The sequence below is a fragment of the Ixodes scapularis genome, unplaced genomic scaffold (assembly GCF_016920785.2).
Source record: "Ixodes scapularis isolate PalLabHiFi unplaced genomic scaffold, ASM1692078v2 PGA_scaffold3__209_contigs__length_174095766, whole genome shotgun sequence".
Lineage (NCBI taxonomy): Eukaryota > Metazoa > Arthropoda > Arachnida > Ixodida > Ixodidae > Ixodes > Ixodes scapularis.
This window is the reverse complement of record NW_024609868.1, coordinates 121400319-121419730: the sequence shown is the minus strand read 5'-3', so window position 1 is coordinate 121419730 and position 19412 is coordinate 121400319. Positions and strand designations below refer to the sequence as shown.

General features: G+C 45.5%; 1 protein-coding gene across 4 annotated transcripts in view; it reads right to left on the bottom strand.

The window, feature by feature from the left end:
* LOC8024554 (valine--tRNA ligase, mitochondrial) overlaps positions 1 to 19412 on the bottom strand; it is an 88050-nt gene that overhangs the window by 3548 nt on the left and 65090 nt on the right. Inside the window, exons 22-26 of one of the 4 annotated variants that reach the window (XM_042292611.1) lie at positions 17875 to 17983; positions 14678 to 14859; positions 9286 to 9423; positions 4809 to 4849; positions 1195 to 1556 (exon numbers count right to left, since the gene is read on the bottom strand). In XM_042292611.1, coding sequence (XP_042148545.1) covers positions 1274 to 1556; positions 4809 to 4849; positions 9286 to 9423; positions 14678 to 14859; positions 17875 to 17983 — 753 coding nt within the window. In that variant the 3' untranslated portion in view covers positions 1195 to 1273. Of the gene's footprint in view, positions 1 to 1194; positions 1557 to 4750; positions 4850 to 9285; positions 9424 to 14677; positions 14860 to 17874; positions 17984 to 19412 lie in introns of those variants that run through there. The other 3 variants (XM_042292612.1, XM_029990573.4, XR_006078121.1) reach the window with 3 other exon arrangements.

Genomic DNA, 19412 nt, shown 5'->3' with positions numbered 1-19412 from the left:
GAACTTCATACAGTCAAATTAATTGATGACAATAAAAAAAATTATTGCTGCCTGAAGACTTGACAACACAAGTAAGGAGCCGATCACCCCAAAGATATACATTGTAAGTTAATGCACCTCCAAATTATCTGAAATATGCTCTGCAAATCATTTCCGACCATTTCATCTTCGATAGACACGTCTATAAGTGATTTGGGAAAACCTTAAACAAATGTTTTATTTTTAAGCTTATTTAAATAACATATGTGTTCCTGGTGCATATTTAACTTCTCAAACATATAGAAGTATCTTGCTCCTTTTATGTGATGAACAAGAACTTTGTGTCTGTGGGCAGGACGAAAACAAAGTACACAGTTGCGCGTGGCAGATCTATGACGATTGCGCACGCAGACAGTCGAAAAGTGACCAATTAAGTAGCTGTAATGTCGGGCAGAGTATGGAATACTACTTTGTTCTATTTAACAAAAAAATATAAAAAAATAGCAAGGGTGATGTTTATTTGCAAATTTAATTGACCGGCATTTTGACAAGAACAAACCTCAAATGCCAAACTATGTTTAAAACGTTCACTTCAGTACGCGCTATTTTAGGCCAGATTCGATCTGAGTACGAAGGTCAGTTTTTTCCGCACGACTATTCACCGGCATCACGGCGCCGAGTGTAAACAATATTGGTCAGGAAACCAAGCGTTGTGATTGCCACTCAGTGTTTTTATAAGAGGTAGACTGAAAGGGTTTGTCCTAAAACGTTCCTGGCTTTTTGAAAATATTATTGCTTTTAGCTCAGTTGCGTCGTCATCATATCTATCTATTGTAAAACGTATCTTGTAAACTAGATATTAGGATATATATGGTGAGGACGGGGTGCCCCTTTTATGATTTTATGCACTGTCCTTGGTTCAAGAGCACAGCAGGATACGACGTTTAATACTGCGACGCTAAGTTGTAGCATCAAGGGTATTTTAGGCGACCTGCCAAACTGATAACCTTTAAATTCAGATAAATATATGTGACGAAGGAAAAAAATATAGATGTTGAGTCATATATCATAATCTAGCTTCATTTTACTGCGTCATTGAAATTAAACAACGCAATTTATTTTTGTGCCTGAAAATAAAGGCGAAGTCTACGAATGATAAAAAGATATATAGATACTCGTTTCACTGTTGAAATAGTGCCTATTTATTGCCAAAAAAATGCGGAAAATACATTCTCACTTTTGCAGTTCAAACCGGTTTGAACCGGTTCGAACCATTCTCTTTTGCTTCCCGGAACTAAACCGAAAGCTGTGAAACCGAACCGAACCAATAAAATTTTGGTTCGACACCCTGCCCCAAGCGTGTCGTGCGGTCGGTGTTGTGCGGGGGAACATTCCCCCCTCTGTCTTGCACGTTTGCTGTTTGGTGTGGATTCAAATGCTGCGGCGTGCATCGCCTTGGGGAGATGCATTCGTCAGCCACTACACGTATTGCACAGGGTCCAAGATTAGCCTCTGCGCGGTGCAGTTGTACAGGTCGCACTTGTAGCTGCTCGGAGGTGGGATTCCTGGAATTGTATCTGCCACAGTGTAGACATTAAACATGGTGAGATAAAACAGCGCAAAAAGGTACAAAAGGAAGAGACAAACCAGACAGGACAGAGCAATGCTTTATCTCATCCGGTTTGTCTCTACCTTTTGTGCTGTTTTATCTCATCATGTTTAACAACTACCAACTAGCTCAGCTCTCAACCTTATTACAGTGTGGAGACATCCTTTTTTTTTGCACATAAGGCGCCACTTCACAAGAAGGAAGATGATGGTGGTGTAAAATATATAACCACTCAACGGACTTCTCTGTATATATGCACTACTTGAATGCTTTGCTCTTTACCGGCTGATGGCACACAGTCTGTGCAGTACACAAGCCTTTGCATACACTATCTTCAAACTCCCTCTTTAAAGTAATAATTTCAAGATATGTGCAGTGATTATTACGTGAGAATATTTCAAAAACAGTATGTGTTCTCTTCGGAGCTCCTAGGATGTGCTCCCTCTTAAAGAACATTATATTTAACCGACAATATATATTATGAGAGTTACACTGACTGTAGAAGATAACGCCCAAGGTGAGCTGCTCTTTACATTGTGTGAGCTGCAAACTGAAGCATTTCAACTCCCCAAGTACATCACAATTCCAGACATTATTTAACTGGTCTCCGAAAAATCGAGAATGGACATTGATGCCATTCTGCAGAAAAGAACAGTCAAGATCAGCGTAAAGATAGTAGACTTTCCGACCATGATCACATGCGAGTCAAGTCAATATCTGAGGTGATTCTGCCTTCAGCGTACAGTTGGTGCTAACCCCAAATATTCTAGCTACCTCGTCCACCAGATTCAACTGGCACAGCAACAACAAATAATGCAGAAACAACCGTTTCAACATAGATAGAATTAAGACAGCGTGTTGGTTAAATGCATACCAAGAAGTGTTTGAAGCCATTGTTGAGCTTTCGAGAAGATAAGAAGCTCCACGATTTTGAATAGTGAAGCCAGGCAAGTTTATGGTCAGTTGACAAATTCTGATGCCTAGATACCATTTTATAAACACGCGCGTGAGAAAAAAAAAAAAAAAAAAGTAAAGAATATGCAACTTTTTTTCACTGGAATGGCAAAGAAGTGCTACAAACTGTACCACTTCTGCAACCTACTATCTCGGTGACCTGGAAACAATGAAAAAGGATTTTTCAGTCTGCATTTAAAAAGAAAATCTGTGGAGAAGTGACATAAAGTCATATTCCATAAATTCAAAGCAGAAAACATCATAAAATATTTTTACAAAAAAATGCACTTGCTTTAGCTGACAGACTCACTCATCGGTAGTCACACTAGAGATACACGGACTTCCCAAAAAGCAGCAAACACAGATACAAGTGAAAGCGCCCAAGACAGTTGTAGTTGTGAAAAAGTGCTTTCACAAAGCAAGCATTTGCACCCTACGAGAATACGAAAGGATGCCGATCAGTGGTGCGCATCGTTGGGATGCAAGCAACGGATTTCGTGATAATAAAACATTGTTTCACGTGCGTTTCGTGAATAAAACAATAAAACTAGTTTGAGTTTTGAGTTCACCGTGTCTCCCATGCAGCCTCACTAGATCCGAACAGAAAAACAGGCATTTATTTAGTTTTTTTTCTAAACTTTTTGCGCTCACCCCCCGAGACATAGCCCATCCTGGAAGTATGCACGGGTCGATATTTAAGAGCCTGGCCCTTGCCGGCCCGCTGTTTATTGGGCTCGGGCCAGCCCACGTCCCGAGGCCATCTTCATAGACTTTTCTTTCAATTGAACCTGAGTACCAAAGAGGATGTTAAAAAAAAAGGGCAAGCAACGGTAAACAAAACCATGTCTAGAATTTAACGAGGAAAGGGAGCGTCACCGGAGGTTCGGATAAAAGACAATATTCTAAATTGCCTGCCCTGGCTGCGCAAAACAACCAAAAAGTAGATCTAAACAATACCGCCGTCTCTTGCGGTAATCCGAGAAAAATCGGTCGGGAAAAGCACACCCAAGAGAACTATACTTTGACAGAAGTGGATTCTCTTCACCCATATGGTGGCTGCAAGCACTCAAACTTGCAAATGGCTCATGTCTGCGGGGTGTGCATCTTGTAGGCGCATAAGTGTGCATGCTTGACAGGGACAAGAGACTACGATGGTGCCAACAACGAAAATGAACGCCGCCATGCTGGTGCTCTGGAAGAGCGGTTGGTGCCCACGCACGTACAAACACAGTTGCTTTTAACATTTGGGTCTCCCTCACTGCGGTGTTCCGCCCTAAGCCCCCGAGCAAACTCCAAAAATGTCTGCGCTAAAAAAAAGACACAGCAGGTTTGGCCAGTTTCGGCCCGCCTCATAGACTCGAATGCAAAGCCCGCGCCCAGCACGGGTCCTCCGTGATTGTAAGCAAAAAACCCGAGCTCAGCACGTGGGCTGGCTCCTACCCATACAGACCTCTAGCCCAGTCCACATTTTCAGAAATAAATTTCGGGTGGCAGGGGGTTGCGCAATGACTCAAAATATTACGGTAGTGTGGTTCATTTTTTAAAAACTATGGGAACCGATTTTTTGCAATCCCGATTTCGTGAGATTTCTGTCGGTTTTACGCTCGTGGGTTACAGCCTTAAATGTTGCTTTTACGGTTGAACAGTAGCGGTGCTGCTGCACCTATGACAATGCCCAGGGCTTGGCTACGGTTTAGAGCCAATACCACCTCCAAGATAAGGGCTCCATTTTTGCTCTTCTAATGTCGTCGCTGGTGGACCCACGAAGCGCCGCCAGTCTTGCTCTCGGGTCACCGTGATGGCCTCTTGCAGCATTCTACATCGAGTGCAATGCTAGCGCAAGGAGACGCCAAGATGCGTGCGTCTGCCTCCTTGCCAAATCGAGCTTCGGAGCGTTTGCCACTTGGGGTGGGTTGCGGACTCACTAAAGACGACACAATGAGCGGGCTTTATCTTCTCGGCGGTACCGCTCCAGTGCTGTGCGAGCTACGCTAGCTCTGGCACAGCTCCATATTTTTGTCTGCCCCGATCGTCAAAAACCTTTTGACCCCTGCCTTGAAGCTTCCCAGGTGTGTAAACTCGGCAAGACTTAATCGACTTGCGAAGAAAGTCGATAAAGCAATGCTTACACCCAGGAAGGAAATTGATACATGTCAGTCGACCTTGATGGCAGACAGTGGCCTCTATGGCACGTTTGGGGACACCAACTTATATCACTAACTTATATTATACAAGTTTATTCTAGGTTTGGGCGTGTAAAACTTACGTGGCTTTCAACCGTTCTATTTCACTTTTTAAATCCAGAATCTGAAAGAGCATAAAAAAAGAGATGTATGAACAAACATAACGGTTGTTGAATCTTCAAAAATTATTCAGTTTAACTCCCACAATAATAATTTTCTATGGAGACTGCGCACTCTTCTCAATTCTCTGTGACCCTCAACCTAAAACAAAATCCAGCTAATTTTTGAGGGCCTCATTTTCTTTATTCCTCTCAAAACCACTTACAATATTTTACGATGATACAAACTACACAGACTTGACATAACACAAATAACAATTTAATCGGACGTTTCGTCTCCCCTACACAAGACATCATCAGTGAAGCGAAGAGGCAGCAAAGAGAGACGCCAACCAGAAATGAAGGAGGTCCGCGTACACTTCGGGAAGGGGGGCGCAGTTGGAGTTACAAGCTGATGAATCACTCCGGATGCACCATCATTCCAAGTACCTTTGTGAGCCCCACCTTTGTTTGTGCGCCAAGGTCGAAGCGTTCTTGAAGTCAAAACTGTGACCCATTGTCAAACGATGGTCAACCAGCTCCGTCTTTGAACTAATTCATGAGTGGCTTTTGCCACGTCACACTTGTGTTCTTTCGTACGGGTGCAACGTTTTCAGCCAGTCTCCCCAATATATGATGCGTCACAATCTAGACAGTTCAATTTATACACAGCACCACACTAGGACTCTGGGGGAGTGTTGTCTTTTGGTTTCAAAACGAGGTCACCTAGTTTAAGATGAAACTTGAAAGCAGTTTGGATGTTTATAGGGGAGAGGGGACTGGAGAAATGCCCTTAATACATATGCAGAATTATTACTTGCCCTGCTCTATTGCGATTTTTATCTTGACGTCTCGCTTCTCCTATCTTCCTGCCTGTGTTTTCGATAAAACATCTAGGAGAATCCCGCTTCACCAGCAAGTCGACAATATATGTACCTTCAGATGTTCGTAGTTCCAGATTAGAAGAAATGTGTTCAGAGAGATGTAGCAGGGTTTTTACAACTGCTCTTTTGTGCTCAACTGGATGATGTGAGTTGAAGTTTAAGAAGTTACCTGTGTTGCAAGCTTTATGGTACACAGTTGTTTCTATGTGTCCGGTGTCGTTTTGGCATACATTAACATCTAGGAAAGGCAGTCTGCTGTTCTGTTCTACTCTACGTGTGAATTGGATTGACGGTTCAATGCTGTTAAAAGCTAAATGAAAGTCATTAACATGGTAGTCAATATAAGGAAGGGACAAGGGAGAGAGAACAACGACAAACGACAGCTCCAAATACTAGTTACAAACATTTATTCACCCGAAGTCTGTATATACATAGCAGGGGCGGCCGAGCTGCGGCTCGCGAGCCACATGCGGCTCTTCGCGTAATAAAGTGCGGCCTCGCGGCTCCCTCCCCTACCCTAAACCCAGCCCCCCGGCACTTTCTCGCCTCCTTCCTGGTCACATGAGCACTTCCCCAAAGAAAGGAATGAAAATTAAATCTAGACAGCTTGCGGTTTGGTAGTCTTGTGCTACTGCTACCTTACGCACAGTTGGTCTGCTTTTGACTCGGATAGATTGAAAGTAGTTTGAGTTTAGTCTATTGCTCTGCACAAAACGTTTGCCCCCCGCGGCTCTTGGACGTTTCGTGGTTTTGTTGGCGGCTCTTAGGCCGGGTCAGCCTGGCCACCCCTGATATATAGGGTACGGGGAGAGAACAGGGGAAGGGGGGAAATGGAAAGGAGGTGACCCAACCTTCTAGGACATGTCACCGTTCTGGATGCCAGGAAGAAGATCCGGACTGAGGAAGCTTATCTTCTTTGCAGATAAACCGATGGAGGGGGAACCAAAGTTGACCTTGCTGTGGTGCATTGCAAAGGCTTCTATTATTTCGCGCCCATACCGTGAACTGTGACCACCAATTCTTTCGGTCGAAGGCAAGTCGACTGAACAGGGTCTGCACTCTGAAGGGTGCCTCACGATTGGGTGAAAGGAGGACTCAGTGACATTGGTGGCAGCCTTCTTGACCTCGTTTGCATGCTCTCATAAGAGGTCATTGAGGCAGTGCCTCGTTAATCCAATGTATCTTGCAGAGCACGACGTGGGAGTCAATGCACTCAGTGATGCCACCAAAGTAACTGAGTACTCCTTTCACCTGATCGCGAGGCTGTCTTCAGAGTGCGGACCCTGTTCAGTTGGCTTTCCTTCGACCGAAAGAATCGGTGGTCACAGTTCACGGTATGGCCATGAAATATTAGAAGCCTTCGCAATTCACCACAGCAACACAGCAAGGTCAACTTCGGTTCCCCCTCTATCGTCTCATCTGCAAGGGAGACAAGCTTCCTCGGTCCAAAACTTCTCCTTGGCATCCAGAACGGTGACGTGTCCTAGAAGGCTGGGTCACCTCCTTTCCATTTCCCCCTCCCCCTGTTCTCTCCCCCTACCCTATATATACAGACCTCAGGTTAATAAATGTTCGCTGCTATTTGGAAGTTGTCATTTGTTGTTGTTGCCCGCACCTTGTCCCTTCCTCACATTCAGTACCCTTAAAGGAGCTGTGCAACAATTTCAGGGCTTTGCTTAAATAATTGTGGAAGTTGATGCCTGACACTTCTGTAGTGAACTACAGAAAACAGATTTTGCCTGGATACCCTAGTTTTTATTTTAAAAAATGAAAAAGATCCAGGTTTTTGCCGCCTCTCAACTCGTACATCGTCTTCCGGGTCACGTGCGCAGTGACGTCACTTGAGAAGGCGCGGGGTTCTGGAAAAGTTATCTCTTTAGAGCCATCAGCGAGCAGCGAGAACTCATCCGCTCGCGACCGCGTGACCACGTGCTGGCGGGCGCCCCGCGAAATATACGGTGAAAAGAGGAAAGTCTCATCCGGGTCCGGCCATACCCGTCCTTGCCCGTCCGGCGCTGTCCCCCTCCCCCTCCGGCTTCTGGCGGCTATTCGCGGTTTTGTGGACCTAGGATAGATGGCGCCACTAAAACTCCGTATAATAAAAGTTTTCTCGATGATACCAGGGTTTTGACACATTTATATATATGTTGGAACGACAAGATTTATAGAAAAGTTACCTTTTATAGAGCAGGTATTCACACAACTTGCTATCTTTTTTTACAACTACCCAAGCGACGTCACGCCGCTTGTTTCTCATGGCCGCCGCTCGTGGCTGCAGGTTGGGAAATATTCTAAGTTTTGCCTCGCTATTACGCGGCGGAATCGCAACATTTCGATGAAAGGAGGAGTGTTTTCTGCCATTTGTGACACAGTGAACAATATCGAAAGCAGAAAATGCCAATTCTTTCAACATTAAAATCGTTGCACAGCTCCTTTAACAACCCGCTCATTCTTTATGTATCAACATGGTCTTTGTTGAAACTTATGAAAGTGTCGTCCACGCAACGTTAATAACACCTTGCTGCGTGCACAGTTGGCTGTAGAGCGGTTTCCTCCACATGCTCTATGACCAGATTCACCATAGTCACAGAAACCGGACTACCCATTGGACAACCTTCTATCTGGTGATAGATTTGTTCTTCAACAAATCTATCAACAGTCAAACAACAGTTTTGAACTTCTAGGACGATGTCTAGGACGACCTCAAGGACAACTTCTAAGATAATACCTAGAGAACGACCTCCCGGGTAACTTCTATAACAACCTCGAGGAAGACTTCTAGGACGACCTGGAGGACAATGCCTAAGACGACCTTGAGGACGCCGCCTAGAGGACAACCTTTTGGACGACCTCAAGGAGGACTTCTAGGACGACCTTGAGGACGACGCTTAGAGATGATAACAAGGGACCAGGACCTCACTACCTAATAATGCCAAGGGAGGCTGACGCGGGCTGGTTGACCCCTCTTTTCGTTTTTATTAATTCCTACTTGACCCATCTTTTTGATTTTATTTATTCATACTTGCATGACCAATGGGAAGTTTTCTGTCAACATGTGAGGACACATTTTTTCACAGACCCTAGTGTATAACAGCTTCACTGTAAAAGTATTGTAAGTGGTTTTACCTAAGAAAAACACTATTTTATAACTATATTTACCCCTAAAAGACTTGCGCAGATTCTTTAAAAAAAGCCCTTACATCACATTTTTATTCATTTCGAGAATTATGAATCTTCTCAGGTTGTTTTGTTGACGTACAGAAGCTGACATCCCCCAGCATACAAAGGAGCGCTCTGAACAAGTACATCAGGAGTCACAAGACATCTTTCACCATCCATGTGTATGTGAAAAACTCCCGCCAAAATACTGCCAGCTAGTAAGCTTGCGAATGGGTGATAAATTTTTGGTCAATAACGCTCGCTACGTAGAAGGTTGCAATGCCACAACAAATCAGCAGCCAAATATTTTCTCGTTCTCGCCAAGAACTGAAAGCGAACCCCGGGCTAAGGAAGAAAGGTTGTGGCCCTCAGTTTTGCTTTGCTCCCAACTCGGGCGGTCACCCGACCTTATGGCTCACCTTTTGATGGTCTCTCTCCTGCTCCTTGACCGTTCTGGAACGCGTATACTTTGGATGGGCTCTCCGCTGTTCCATTTTATGCAGTTTCACTGTTAGCCTCTGGAGGCGTTCCTGCACCGCCTTCTGCACTACAGCAACCTGCGCATTGGAAGGACCTTCGTATAAAACAAAAATTGAAACGTTTGATCTTCAGGAGCCAAGTCTTCAAAGCTTGTGGAATTAGTTTCAAGCATGTTTGCAATTTTGACATACTTGTAATGGCTCTTGCTGCCGATTATGTTCCCACCACCACCTTTGTAGAGGCATGAAAATAATATAACACCTAAAACGCGGTCCATTCCTTTCTTTAGAGGCACTGACATGCCAAAAGTATTCTAAAGGCAAAGCAACAAATAAGTGGGAACTGAAAATACCATAAAGTTACGAGATAGCCCACTTTGAATCAAGAGCAAATTGGATGGAAATAAAGAGTGGGCTAACATATACAGTAAGACGAAAAAATAAAGATTAAGAAACATATCGCAACAGAGCTGGAAAATGAGTCCTCGAAAGAATGTGAAAGCAACTTGTTACGCACATTATCAGAATGCAAAAGATGGTTTATGGTCCGCGACAGATTTTTCGGACTTCTTTGCACGACTGTCACTGCCTATAGAGTTCATGACAAACAGTGACTAAAATTTCAGATAGCATTTAACCCTTCAAATGCCAAGTATTTTTCGCTGCACAAAAAGATTTTTTTCTGAATGCAGACACACGATTGCATGCTTTAATATGTACATTTATCGGGAAAATCGGTGGCCGAGTGGGCCAGCGCACACCAGCACAGAGCACATGGAGCGAAAGCCCGCGCTGCAGCACCCAGGATCCTGGGCTCAATCCCCACCCCTGCTCGTTTAGATCTGGATGAGCATCGTGCCGGCGTGCGTTCGTGCATCACTACTGCGTGATGCACATTAGGTTGTACTGCACTGGCTAAATTTCTCAGCTGGGAGACTTGTCGCCCGTTGAGGCAGACCAAGTTCTAAGCTGTAGAAACATGCACACCAGCCGATTTTGTATGTACATTTATTTCCCAGACTACGCTGCTTTACGCTCAAAGAGCTCTGTCATATAACTTCTCGACTGAAGTGAACATAGAGAAGAAAGTCACATGGAGTTCAGTTGGGGCCAGTATCGAGTTTTTCCTTTTTGAGTGGCCATTCAAGTGGTAACGACTCGTCATCACTTTCATCAGTATCCCAAGTACACTCAGCTTCACTGTCATCAGATTCTGAATTCATCAGCAGTTCCTGGATTACAGAATTTGTCAAGGGGTGCAAAGTTGAAGCACGTGAGTTCGCCATTCAAAAACAGTGTTGACTCAGAAATGCATACGAAGGAAGTTGCCTTCACAAAACTCTCCACCTGGCGTCAAAAGGCGAAACCACAACTAACAATTATGTTCAATAAATTGTTCACAGATTCCACCACCAACAAAAAAATTTTTGTCAGCCTTAGTTAAGCTGGAAGCGGCAGGGAATAAATTGAAAACTTGCAACGAGTACACAGTAGGCTTGCGATAACTCAAACTTGGGTATTTTGTACTTCTGGTTAACCCAAACAAATTTTTAAATTTTGGTTGTCGCGCTATGTTTTTAATGTTTAAGTTATTTAATAGACGTAAATGCCGTGGAGCTTGTGGTTGCCAACCAGATCAAAATTCGGAGTGCGCGCTCTCGTGGCGCTCGGGCTTCGGTAAGCTTGCTCATTTGTCGACAACCTCCTTTTGGGTTGTTACAGGTGCCCCCCTCCTAGAGATGTAGACGACAGAGAGGTGTAGACCATGCGACGCGACAATCTCGGTGAGGTGGTATGATGGAAGGAGTGTCATACAAAGGAAACGCTGAATTATGACAACAAGAAGAGTCACAAAGTGAAGTCTCAACGGCAGCAGCCAAATGCGCTGTCTTGAGGCGGTCGACAGATGCAGTGCCTGTTTGACCTCCTAAGTCCACCACAAAATGTTTGTCTCGTCGTTCCACAACCTAAAATGATCCATCGTACGGTTCTTGTAACGACTTTTGACCCACGTCTCGTCGAATGAAGACGTGTGTGGCCTCATGAAGATCTTGTATATTGGCGATCATTGTTCGCGCTTTGGTTGCACTGGACGTACTCAGCGGAGTTCAGTTCATTTGCATGTGTTCCAGGGTCCAATTCAGCATGAGAATCACCCTGAGAAAAAATATCACCTGGGAGACGTAGAGTGCTGCCATAAACAAGCTTCGCAGGGCTGCAATTGGGCTCCTCTTTGACTGCTGATTGGAAACCAAGCAGGACGAGAGGAAGTTGTTTGCACCACTGGTGGTGCAAACAACTTCCAACGATGGAACCGTTGGATTATGCCATTGGCGATAGGATGGTAGGAGGTCGTATGGGATGCTGTGTGTACCAAGAAGCTGCACACTGAACAAACTGAACAACTGAACAAAATAAATTTGATTTAAACTGTTGCCTGCGGTCTGTCGTTATGTTGGATGGCACACCAAATCTTGCAACCCATCCACTCACAAAAACTCGTGCTACGGTGGCGGTGGTGATGTCAGGAATCAGGTAGGCTTCTGGCCAACGAGTGAACCTATCTGTTCGTGTAAGTATATAGGTGTTTCCCTCTGATGTAGGTAAAGGGCCGACGATGTTGAGATGAACGTTATCAAAACGTGTGGTGGCCACTGGCAATGGTTGGAAATCTGTCAAGGTGTGGCGATGGACCTTTAATTTTTGGCAGCCAATACATGTTTGCATCCATTCTCATACATCCTTGTTTATGCTATGCCAAAGAAAAGGTTGTGTGATCAAATGTTGTGTTTCTTGTATCCCAGGGTGTGACAGACCATGGAGTGAGTTAAAAACTTGACGGCAAAACGCCGCAGGGAAAACAGGTTGCAGTACTCCAGTTAACACATCGCAGAGGAGAGTGTAATCTTTATGAGCTTCAGTTGGTTAGAGAACTGAGTGAGCAAACAAATGTCCTCGTCACTTTGTTGCACAGCAGCCATATCGGTGAAATCTGTGGTGGGGGACAATGCACTGCAATTGAAGGTGGATGAAATGCGTGACAGAGCATTCACTGTGTGGAGCTTAAGGTCGCCGACCAGATCAGAATTCGAAGTGCGCACGCTCGTGGTGCTCGGGCTCCAGTAAGTTTGTTCCTTTGTCATTGTCCTCTTCTGGGTTGCTAAAAATGTATTCATAAGCCGCTTAATTCGAACGTCGTTTTCATGCAATTTATTTATACTTTGTTCCCTTGAGTGCGCTTCTTTCCGAGTACCGGTGCACTGCAGAGAGGCAACACCCGCGGAGCTTACTTCTGCGGGTGTTGCTTCTCTGCAGCGCACCGGTGCTCGGTGAGAAGCGCACTCAACGGGGCTCAAGCAGAGCACACACAGCTATGAAAAAGTCCAAGGACACCTAAGCTCTTCTTATGAGTTGTGAACGCGAAAGCATGAATGTCGTTCTTCCGCTCCCTTAGTTCGTCTGCGGCGTAGTGGCATGGATGGACACGTTTCGCCGGCCGACGGCCGAGCGCGTGCTCTTGTGAAGTGGCCGCGCCGTGCTCGGCCGTACGCCCACTCTGGAGCTGCCGCCACTGCCGGCCACCGCTCCCTCTTACCGGTGGCCGGGTCGCTGCGTGCGCCTCGCTGTCATGGAGAGGGCTTCTCTGGAGGCCTTTTTTGGAACTACGCCGCATGAGAGCCAATCGAATCCTCGTTCCTTGATGACATGCGCCAGCCAATGGGAGCCTATCCATCAGATTTCTGCTACATACGACATTGGGACAGAGGAAGGTGCCGTTTGGCATGGCTTCGAAGCTGATCACGTCGGTTTGCTCCATGGGACAGTTAATGGCGCCACGCGAAAATTTACATACCAACTAGCGCGGACATTTTGACGTGGTGGCATGGCATAGGCCCACGTGACAGCGTTCTCGCAAGTTGTTATGGGAACTGCAGTGCGTTGCCTGTTTTCATCGCTTGTGGCTTCCGCTTAATACTATAGTCCATTAGACAACATTTTGGCCTGATGAAGAAACCTAATTTTATTTTGAGTTGTCATGTGCTGTCTAAACAGTCCACGATAAACAACATTTTTGGAAGATAAATAAACTTATGTCATACATTTCATAAATGTTTCATGTGTAGCACACCTGCTTATGATCAGCAGGCCCATCTGGAGGAAATCATGAAACATTTGCTTTATAATCTGTAGCCATTCATATGGCGAATCATAACTTTATCTTGCATCATATTTTGATGAATTTCTGATAATTCAAACATCTGATAATTAAAACAAAATTTGTGGCCCAGGCCTGGAGTTTGAATCAATGAGAGTTTACTGCACTCGGGCATGGCAGGGGGCTTGCATGCGCTCACAGACTTGGCTTTCTTGGCGTCTCGCACTTCAGCTTCCACATTTACCTTCCGCGTTTTGAGCATGTGATTTTGAGAGAATGGTGCCTATGGCATTGCGCATTACCGATAGTTTATTGCATTAATGCTGCAAGACCAGAACAGTTTCCTCAGCTGCCATTTGAGAGAGGTGACCATTCCTCGAGATCAAAGCGCTTGAGAACCTCCGCAATGGTATGGCGCCTGGAACGCGTCTTCGACTGGTGCGTTCACAGCGTCCAGAAGGCAGTCCCTCGATTTTTGGCCGACAACATCGTAAGAGTGTTGTGATGTTGCCGACTGTGATTCTAGCGGCAGACGCCAGTTCCGCTGCGGGTTTCCCTCCAGCACAACGGACCATGGAAGCTTCGGCAGCCAGGAGTTGGGACGCCGCGATGACGGCGACATTTGCGTCTGCTCGCACTTTTTGCCTCAACTTCCCCGACCTACCACCAGGATCGTGACGTTTGATGGCGGGTCACTCCAGCTTTTGCGACATCAATTTGTTGCCCCTTCGGGGCCACTTTCAATGCGTGGGCGGTACGGGACGCTAAACGCTCCGGTCAAAGACGCGTTCCAGGCACTGTGGCGATAGTGCATATGCAGAGTGCAAGTTCGCCTGCTTCTTGCGGGGGGGGGGGGGGGGGTTGCCGTGACGTCAGAATGCCGAGTTTCGATTGGCTCTGATTGGAAGGATAGTGGGTAGACCTCAATGCCAGCTGCCTCGAGGTCTATCCGCTATCCTTCCCATCGAAGCCGATCGAAGCTCGGCGTTCTGACGTTGACACGACCCCTGCAAAAGAAGCAGACAAACTTGCGCTCCGCATATTTTTGGTGTAGGATCCTCCATATATGCCACCGTACTGCAACCGATTAGTTTTTCCAGGGCACGAGACAAGCGAAGCATTATTATTATTCATTATTAGTATCTCAATGGGGGCTCTCGCCGCCGACACACTCACGTCGGTCTCCACGAAGACGTCGGCCCACGAGCCCACGGGTGCCGGTGTCCACCCTTCCCCGACGGGCGGTCCCGCGGTGCCCCTGTGCACCACCCTGAACTCCCGTACCCTCGCCAGCTGACGCACGATGGGGGCCAGGTCGTGCAGGAAGCCGGCATCTCTTGGTTCCACTGCCACGTGCGCTGACGAGGAGAACAAGGAATCGGGTCGCTCGTTTACAAGATGGCACAACCTCCGTGCAAGGCCCCGGCGACATAATTTGTTAGCTCGTTCGAGGCAGTCTATACGAGACAAGCATTGATTTGGGAGACACGTGGCAAAAGGCAGCGGGTGCCTGACGAGGCCACGCCACCCTTTCGGATACCCCCTTTCGGATATGGTGACAGAGCAATACGGGGGTCACACATTTCTGTTTGCGAACCATTTCCCACAGATAGTCCATAGATTTGATTTCGCAAGTACTGCAAGACCTTCAGTCTTGCTATATGCAGTTCCAGGGTCACTTGATAGATGGCACCAGTAGCATTTTCTTTCATCGTAAGCGGTTAACAAACTCGGTCACACTGAAGTGTGAATGTGTGAAGCAGCCTTGAAGGGGCACTCGAGCGAATTTCGTAAAGCTTGTTTTTGATGGCACACTGTTTGTTGGGCTTTAGTCAATAAAAGTGACCGGTTCTAGATGGCAAGACGTCCGCATAAACTCGCAGCAATAGAAATACACGGGACACTATTTTCTCTTGGGGGGACCATCCTCGGGGTCCCCAGCATTTCCGTAAAATTTGGCCAATGAAAATACCGTATTTACTCGCACAATGAACGCACTCGCGTAATGAACGCACCCCCCAAGTCGGCTCTCAAAATTTCGACTTTTTTTTTCACTCGCGCAATAAACGCACCCCCAACTCGGAGGTCAAAATTTTGACCTCCTCCTCCCACGCGCGAAATGAACGCACTTTTCTATCCTGGTGCAACGAGGTCGCGAATGCATGGGCAGCGTGGGCGAACAAAACGCCTTGCAAAAGGCGTTAAAAAAATTCGCAAAAATCCAAAGGAAGTAAGGAAAAAAAACATGGAGAGGAGCTTTTCTTTTTGCACAGCGCAGTCTGGACTTTGGGTTCGCGCGCCGCCGCGGCGCGCAAGGAGGTAAGAAAGAGAAGGGCTCTAAGCGAACGAAACAGCTTGCGAAAGGCGGCAAAAAGAAAAAAAAAAAACAGAACTGCGAAAAAACAAAAACAAAGAGCCTTTTTTTTTTTTTTTTTGCACAGCGCAGTTTGTTTACAGGGGGTCGCGCGCCGCGCGCTGGAGAAGCCCTCTAAGCAAACGAAACAGCTTGCAAAAGGCGGCAAAAGGAAAAAAAAACAAAAAAAACCCCACGGAACTGAAAAAAAAAAGAAAAAGAGGAGCTCTTTTTTTTTTTTTCTTTATTTTTGCACAGCGCAGTTTGGTTACAGGGGAGTCGTGCATCGCGCGCCGCGCACAAGGAGATAAGAAAGATAAGCGGAGAGCCCCCGCCTAAGCAACGCCTAAGCAAACAAAACAGCTTGCGAAAGGCGACAAAAAAAAAAAAAAGAATTAAAGGAATTCTTAAAAAAAAAGAAAACGGTTGTTTTTTTTTTGCACAGTTTAGTTTGGTTACGGGGTCCGGCGCCACGCGCAAAGAAATAAGAAGTTACTTTGATTTTTCAGGATAAAAGGTCCGTTCATTACGCGAGTAAATACAATACAGATGCAAAAATTTTACTTCACGTAATGAACGCCCCCCCCCCCCCCCCCCCCCCAACTTTGCATCGATTTTTCGGAAAAAAAAGTGTGTTCATTCTGCGAGTAAATACGGTAGTCAATAGACCCTTTCCGGAATTCAGTGCCATCTGGTGACTCAAATTGCAGTTTATCTTTTACTATACTAATGGCGGCAATGAACCTGTGGTCTGCAGTATTTAATAGGGCTCCGTCACTTAAAGGTCAACGATAAAGGAGAATGTGCACTTCACGACAATTATTTTTCAATTTCTTTTAGTGTCGATGGCAACACAAATGCAGCCAGTCGGAACGAAGCGCCAACCCACATCGACACCTTGATAGAGTTCTATACATCAAGTGGCTTTGAAGCCGAGTGAGTGCTACTAACAGATTGACTGGGACCGAGTTAGAAATGAACGCTTACGCAGCTCTTGCGTCCAATTCCTGCTTCACGCCGCGCTAACATCTGGAATGTATATATTAGGCCTCGAATCATCTGCTTAGGAGCATCTTCAACTTCTTCCTTCATCAGTAAACAGAAGGCCGCCATTAGTATAGCACATATGCCGTTTTCAGATGATGATGATAATGATCAAAGTGGCCAGACTGAATTCCGGAAAGGGTCTATTGCGTGAAGATTCTTAACGTTACTATTATTGTTACTTTTAGGCGTGTTGTGCATTATATATTCATATCTTTGGGTGTAGGAGATGTAATGCAGCAATTGTTGTTGGAAAACGCCGTCTGATAGTTCCCCCTGGGGTCTGCTCCAATGTGCAGAAACTGAATGGCCAACTAGTTCCCAGAGAACACTGCGTGGCACTTCGCCGCAATGGGGTGCTCCGAATTTGGGAAGAAATCTATTTGCGATACTCGCTCCCGTCATCGAGCTCGTGAGGGTTTCTGCGCTTTTGTCTGCGACCTGCGCGCGCGGTATCGGTTCCAGTGACACCCGAGTTTGTATTGGGTTCTCGCATGTTTACTGCACCGTGAAGCGCAAATCTGCTGTGTCCGCATTCTGCGGTATTTGTTCCTGTGACAGTGAAGCTTGTAGTGAATTCCCGAGTGTTTATCAAACCGGGGAACGCGGATTCACCATGCCTGCGATCTGTGATATCAGTTCCCATTTCACGTGGTTTGTGGGGTCGGGGGGGGGGGGGGGGGGGGGGGGGGGGGTTTTCCTAATTTTTTATAAAGTTTTGCTGTCGCTCTGAGGGTGGCCAAAACAGCTGTTGGCACAAAGTCAGCTCTCCTTTTCGCCCAGTAGCGTCTCTTGGTTTTGGTCATGGTCGGGGGCATGTCCCACAACACTTCTGGCTTCACCCCTGGTGGCCTCACGTCGCCTCCAGAAGCTTCCTACCGCATGAATTTGACTGTACATCGTAAGACGAAATGAGGTATAGTAGTAACCAATTGCCGATAAAAGGTGGCGAGAGGGGGGAGCAGTTAACACCCACCGGAGGGCTCCTTGATGCCACAGGAGAGTCGGACGTTCCTCAGAGTGGTCACCACTTCCAGGGCCAACCGCACCTGCCTCTCGAGGTCTTCGTTACGCCACTGGTCCCACTGAGAAAAAGGAACATAGCCATCCCACATGACACGGGTTATGCCCCATTGCAGATGTTGGTGGAGGGTCTCTGACCAGGCATGCATGCACCCCAGACAGAAACAAGATTCCTAAGTACCTGTCAACAGATTCCCTCAAGAGCTCGTTGACCTAGACTCCCTTGAAAGACACTCTGTCAGCCTGCAATCACTCATACCCAACGACGTGTGCAACATACGTATGGGTAACAGCAACTTATCCCCCTTTATTCATCTCGCTCTGCCACAAAGCACTCATGTATCCCACTCCTTTTTTAGTTTATTTTCATGTTCATGTTACATGTGTGTTATCGCAAGCTACTGATGACTTATCAAGCTGTTAAATTTATGATATTTCATTCCTTTGCCTGCACTACATTATGTTACTGTGTGCTTATGAAGCTGTTCAACTCATGATGTTTCGTTTTTGCTGTACTACCAGTACTCAATTGTTGCCTTGGCCTCTGTACAAGCAATCAACAAGTCCTTAAATAAAAAAATAAAAGAGTATATGAAACTAAAAATCCAGCTTCTTTCCATAAGAGAAACAGTTGCAAACCATCCATTTGCTGCTTCCACACACTCTTTTCCTCGGTCATGCGTGATGACAACAGAATAGTGGACATCTAACAAGTAACATCATCCAAGGCACACTTTTATTAAGAAAAGACACTGCTCTTCGGAAAAAAAAAGAAAAAAGAAAGATATATTATTTAAATTGTGTTTTTTTTTTAAGATTGTCATCTTGTCCTGAAGGATTTTCGTGAAATAAGTCTCTCTCTCTTCCTCTTGAAATATTGTTTTGGAAGCAATGTAAAATGGGTCTGTAGATGTGCTATTATTTCTGAGTGGTCTATTTACAAACTTTTTATGAAAGCCACATCTCTTGTACAGATCGGATCTTCAGCATTTTTTTTGCTCTCTGGTAGGTGTATGTGTGATGTATGCAATAAAGGGTATAAATATATTAAATATGATATCCGGCTTTTTTTAGGTGCCTTTTAGGCATCCTACAATAAATCATTTTGAAATTGGAAAATTCAAGTCCTAAAAGGCCTATAAGTCTCCCTAGAGCTTTCATTTATGTTTATTGGATTCCACAGACTTCTTAGTTACTGAAATATGTTTATTTTCTGATTTCAGCATTCAATTTGTCTTAATCCTTTTCATAATCTTTGCAAATGAAATTTTCAATATTAACGGAACTAATTAGGTTACATCAAAACCAAGTAAATATTTGTAATCAGATTGTAACAGCAGATAAGCTACTCAGATTTCAATTGAATTGAAAAACAAGTTATATGAAAAAGGTCTAGAAGCAGTGTTGCCCCTTAACCAGAATGATGCGGTTCATGGAAGATATAACAGTGCAATCTGCTTATTGCGATACCATACATAATGTGTACTTTAT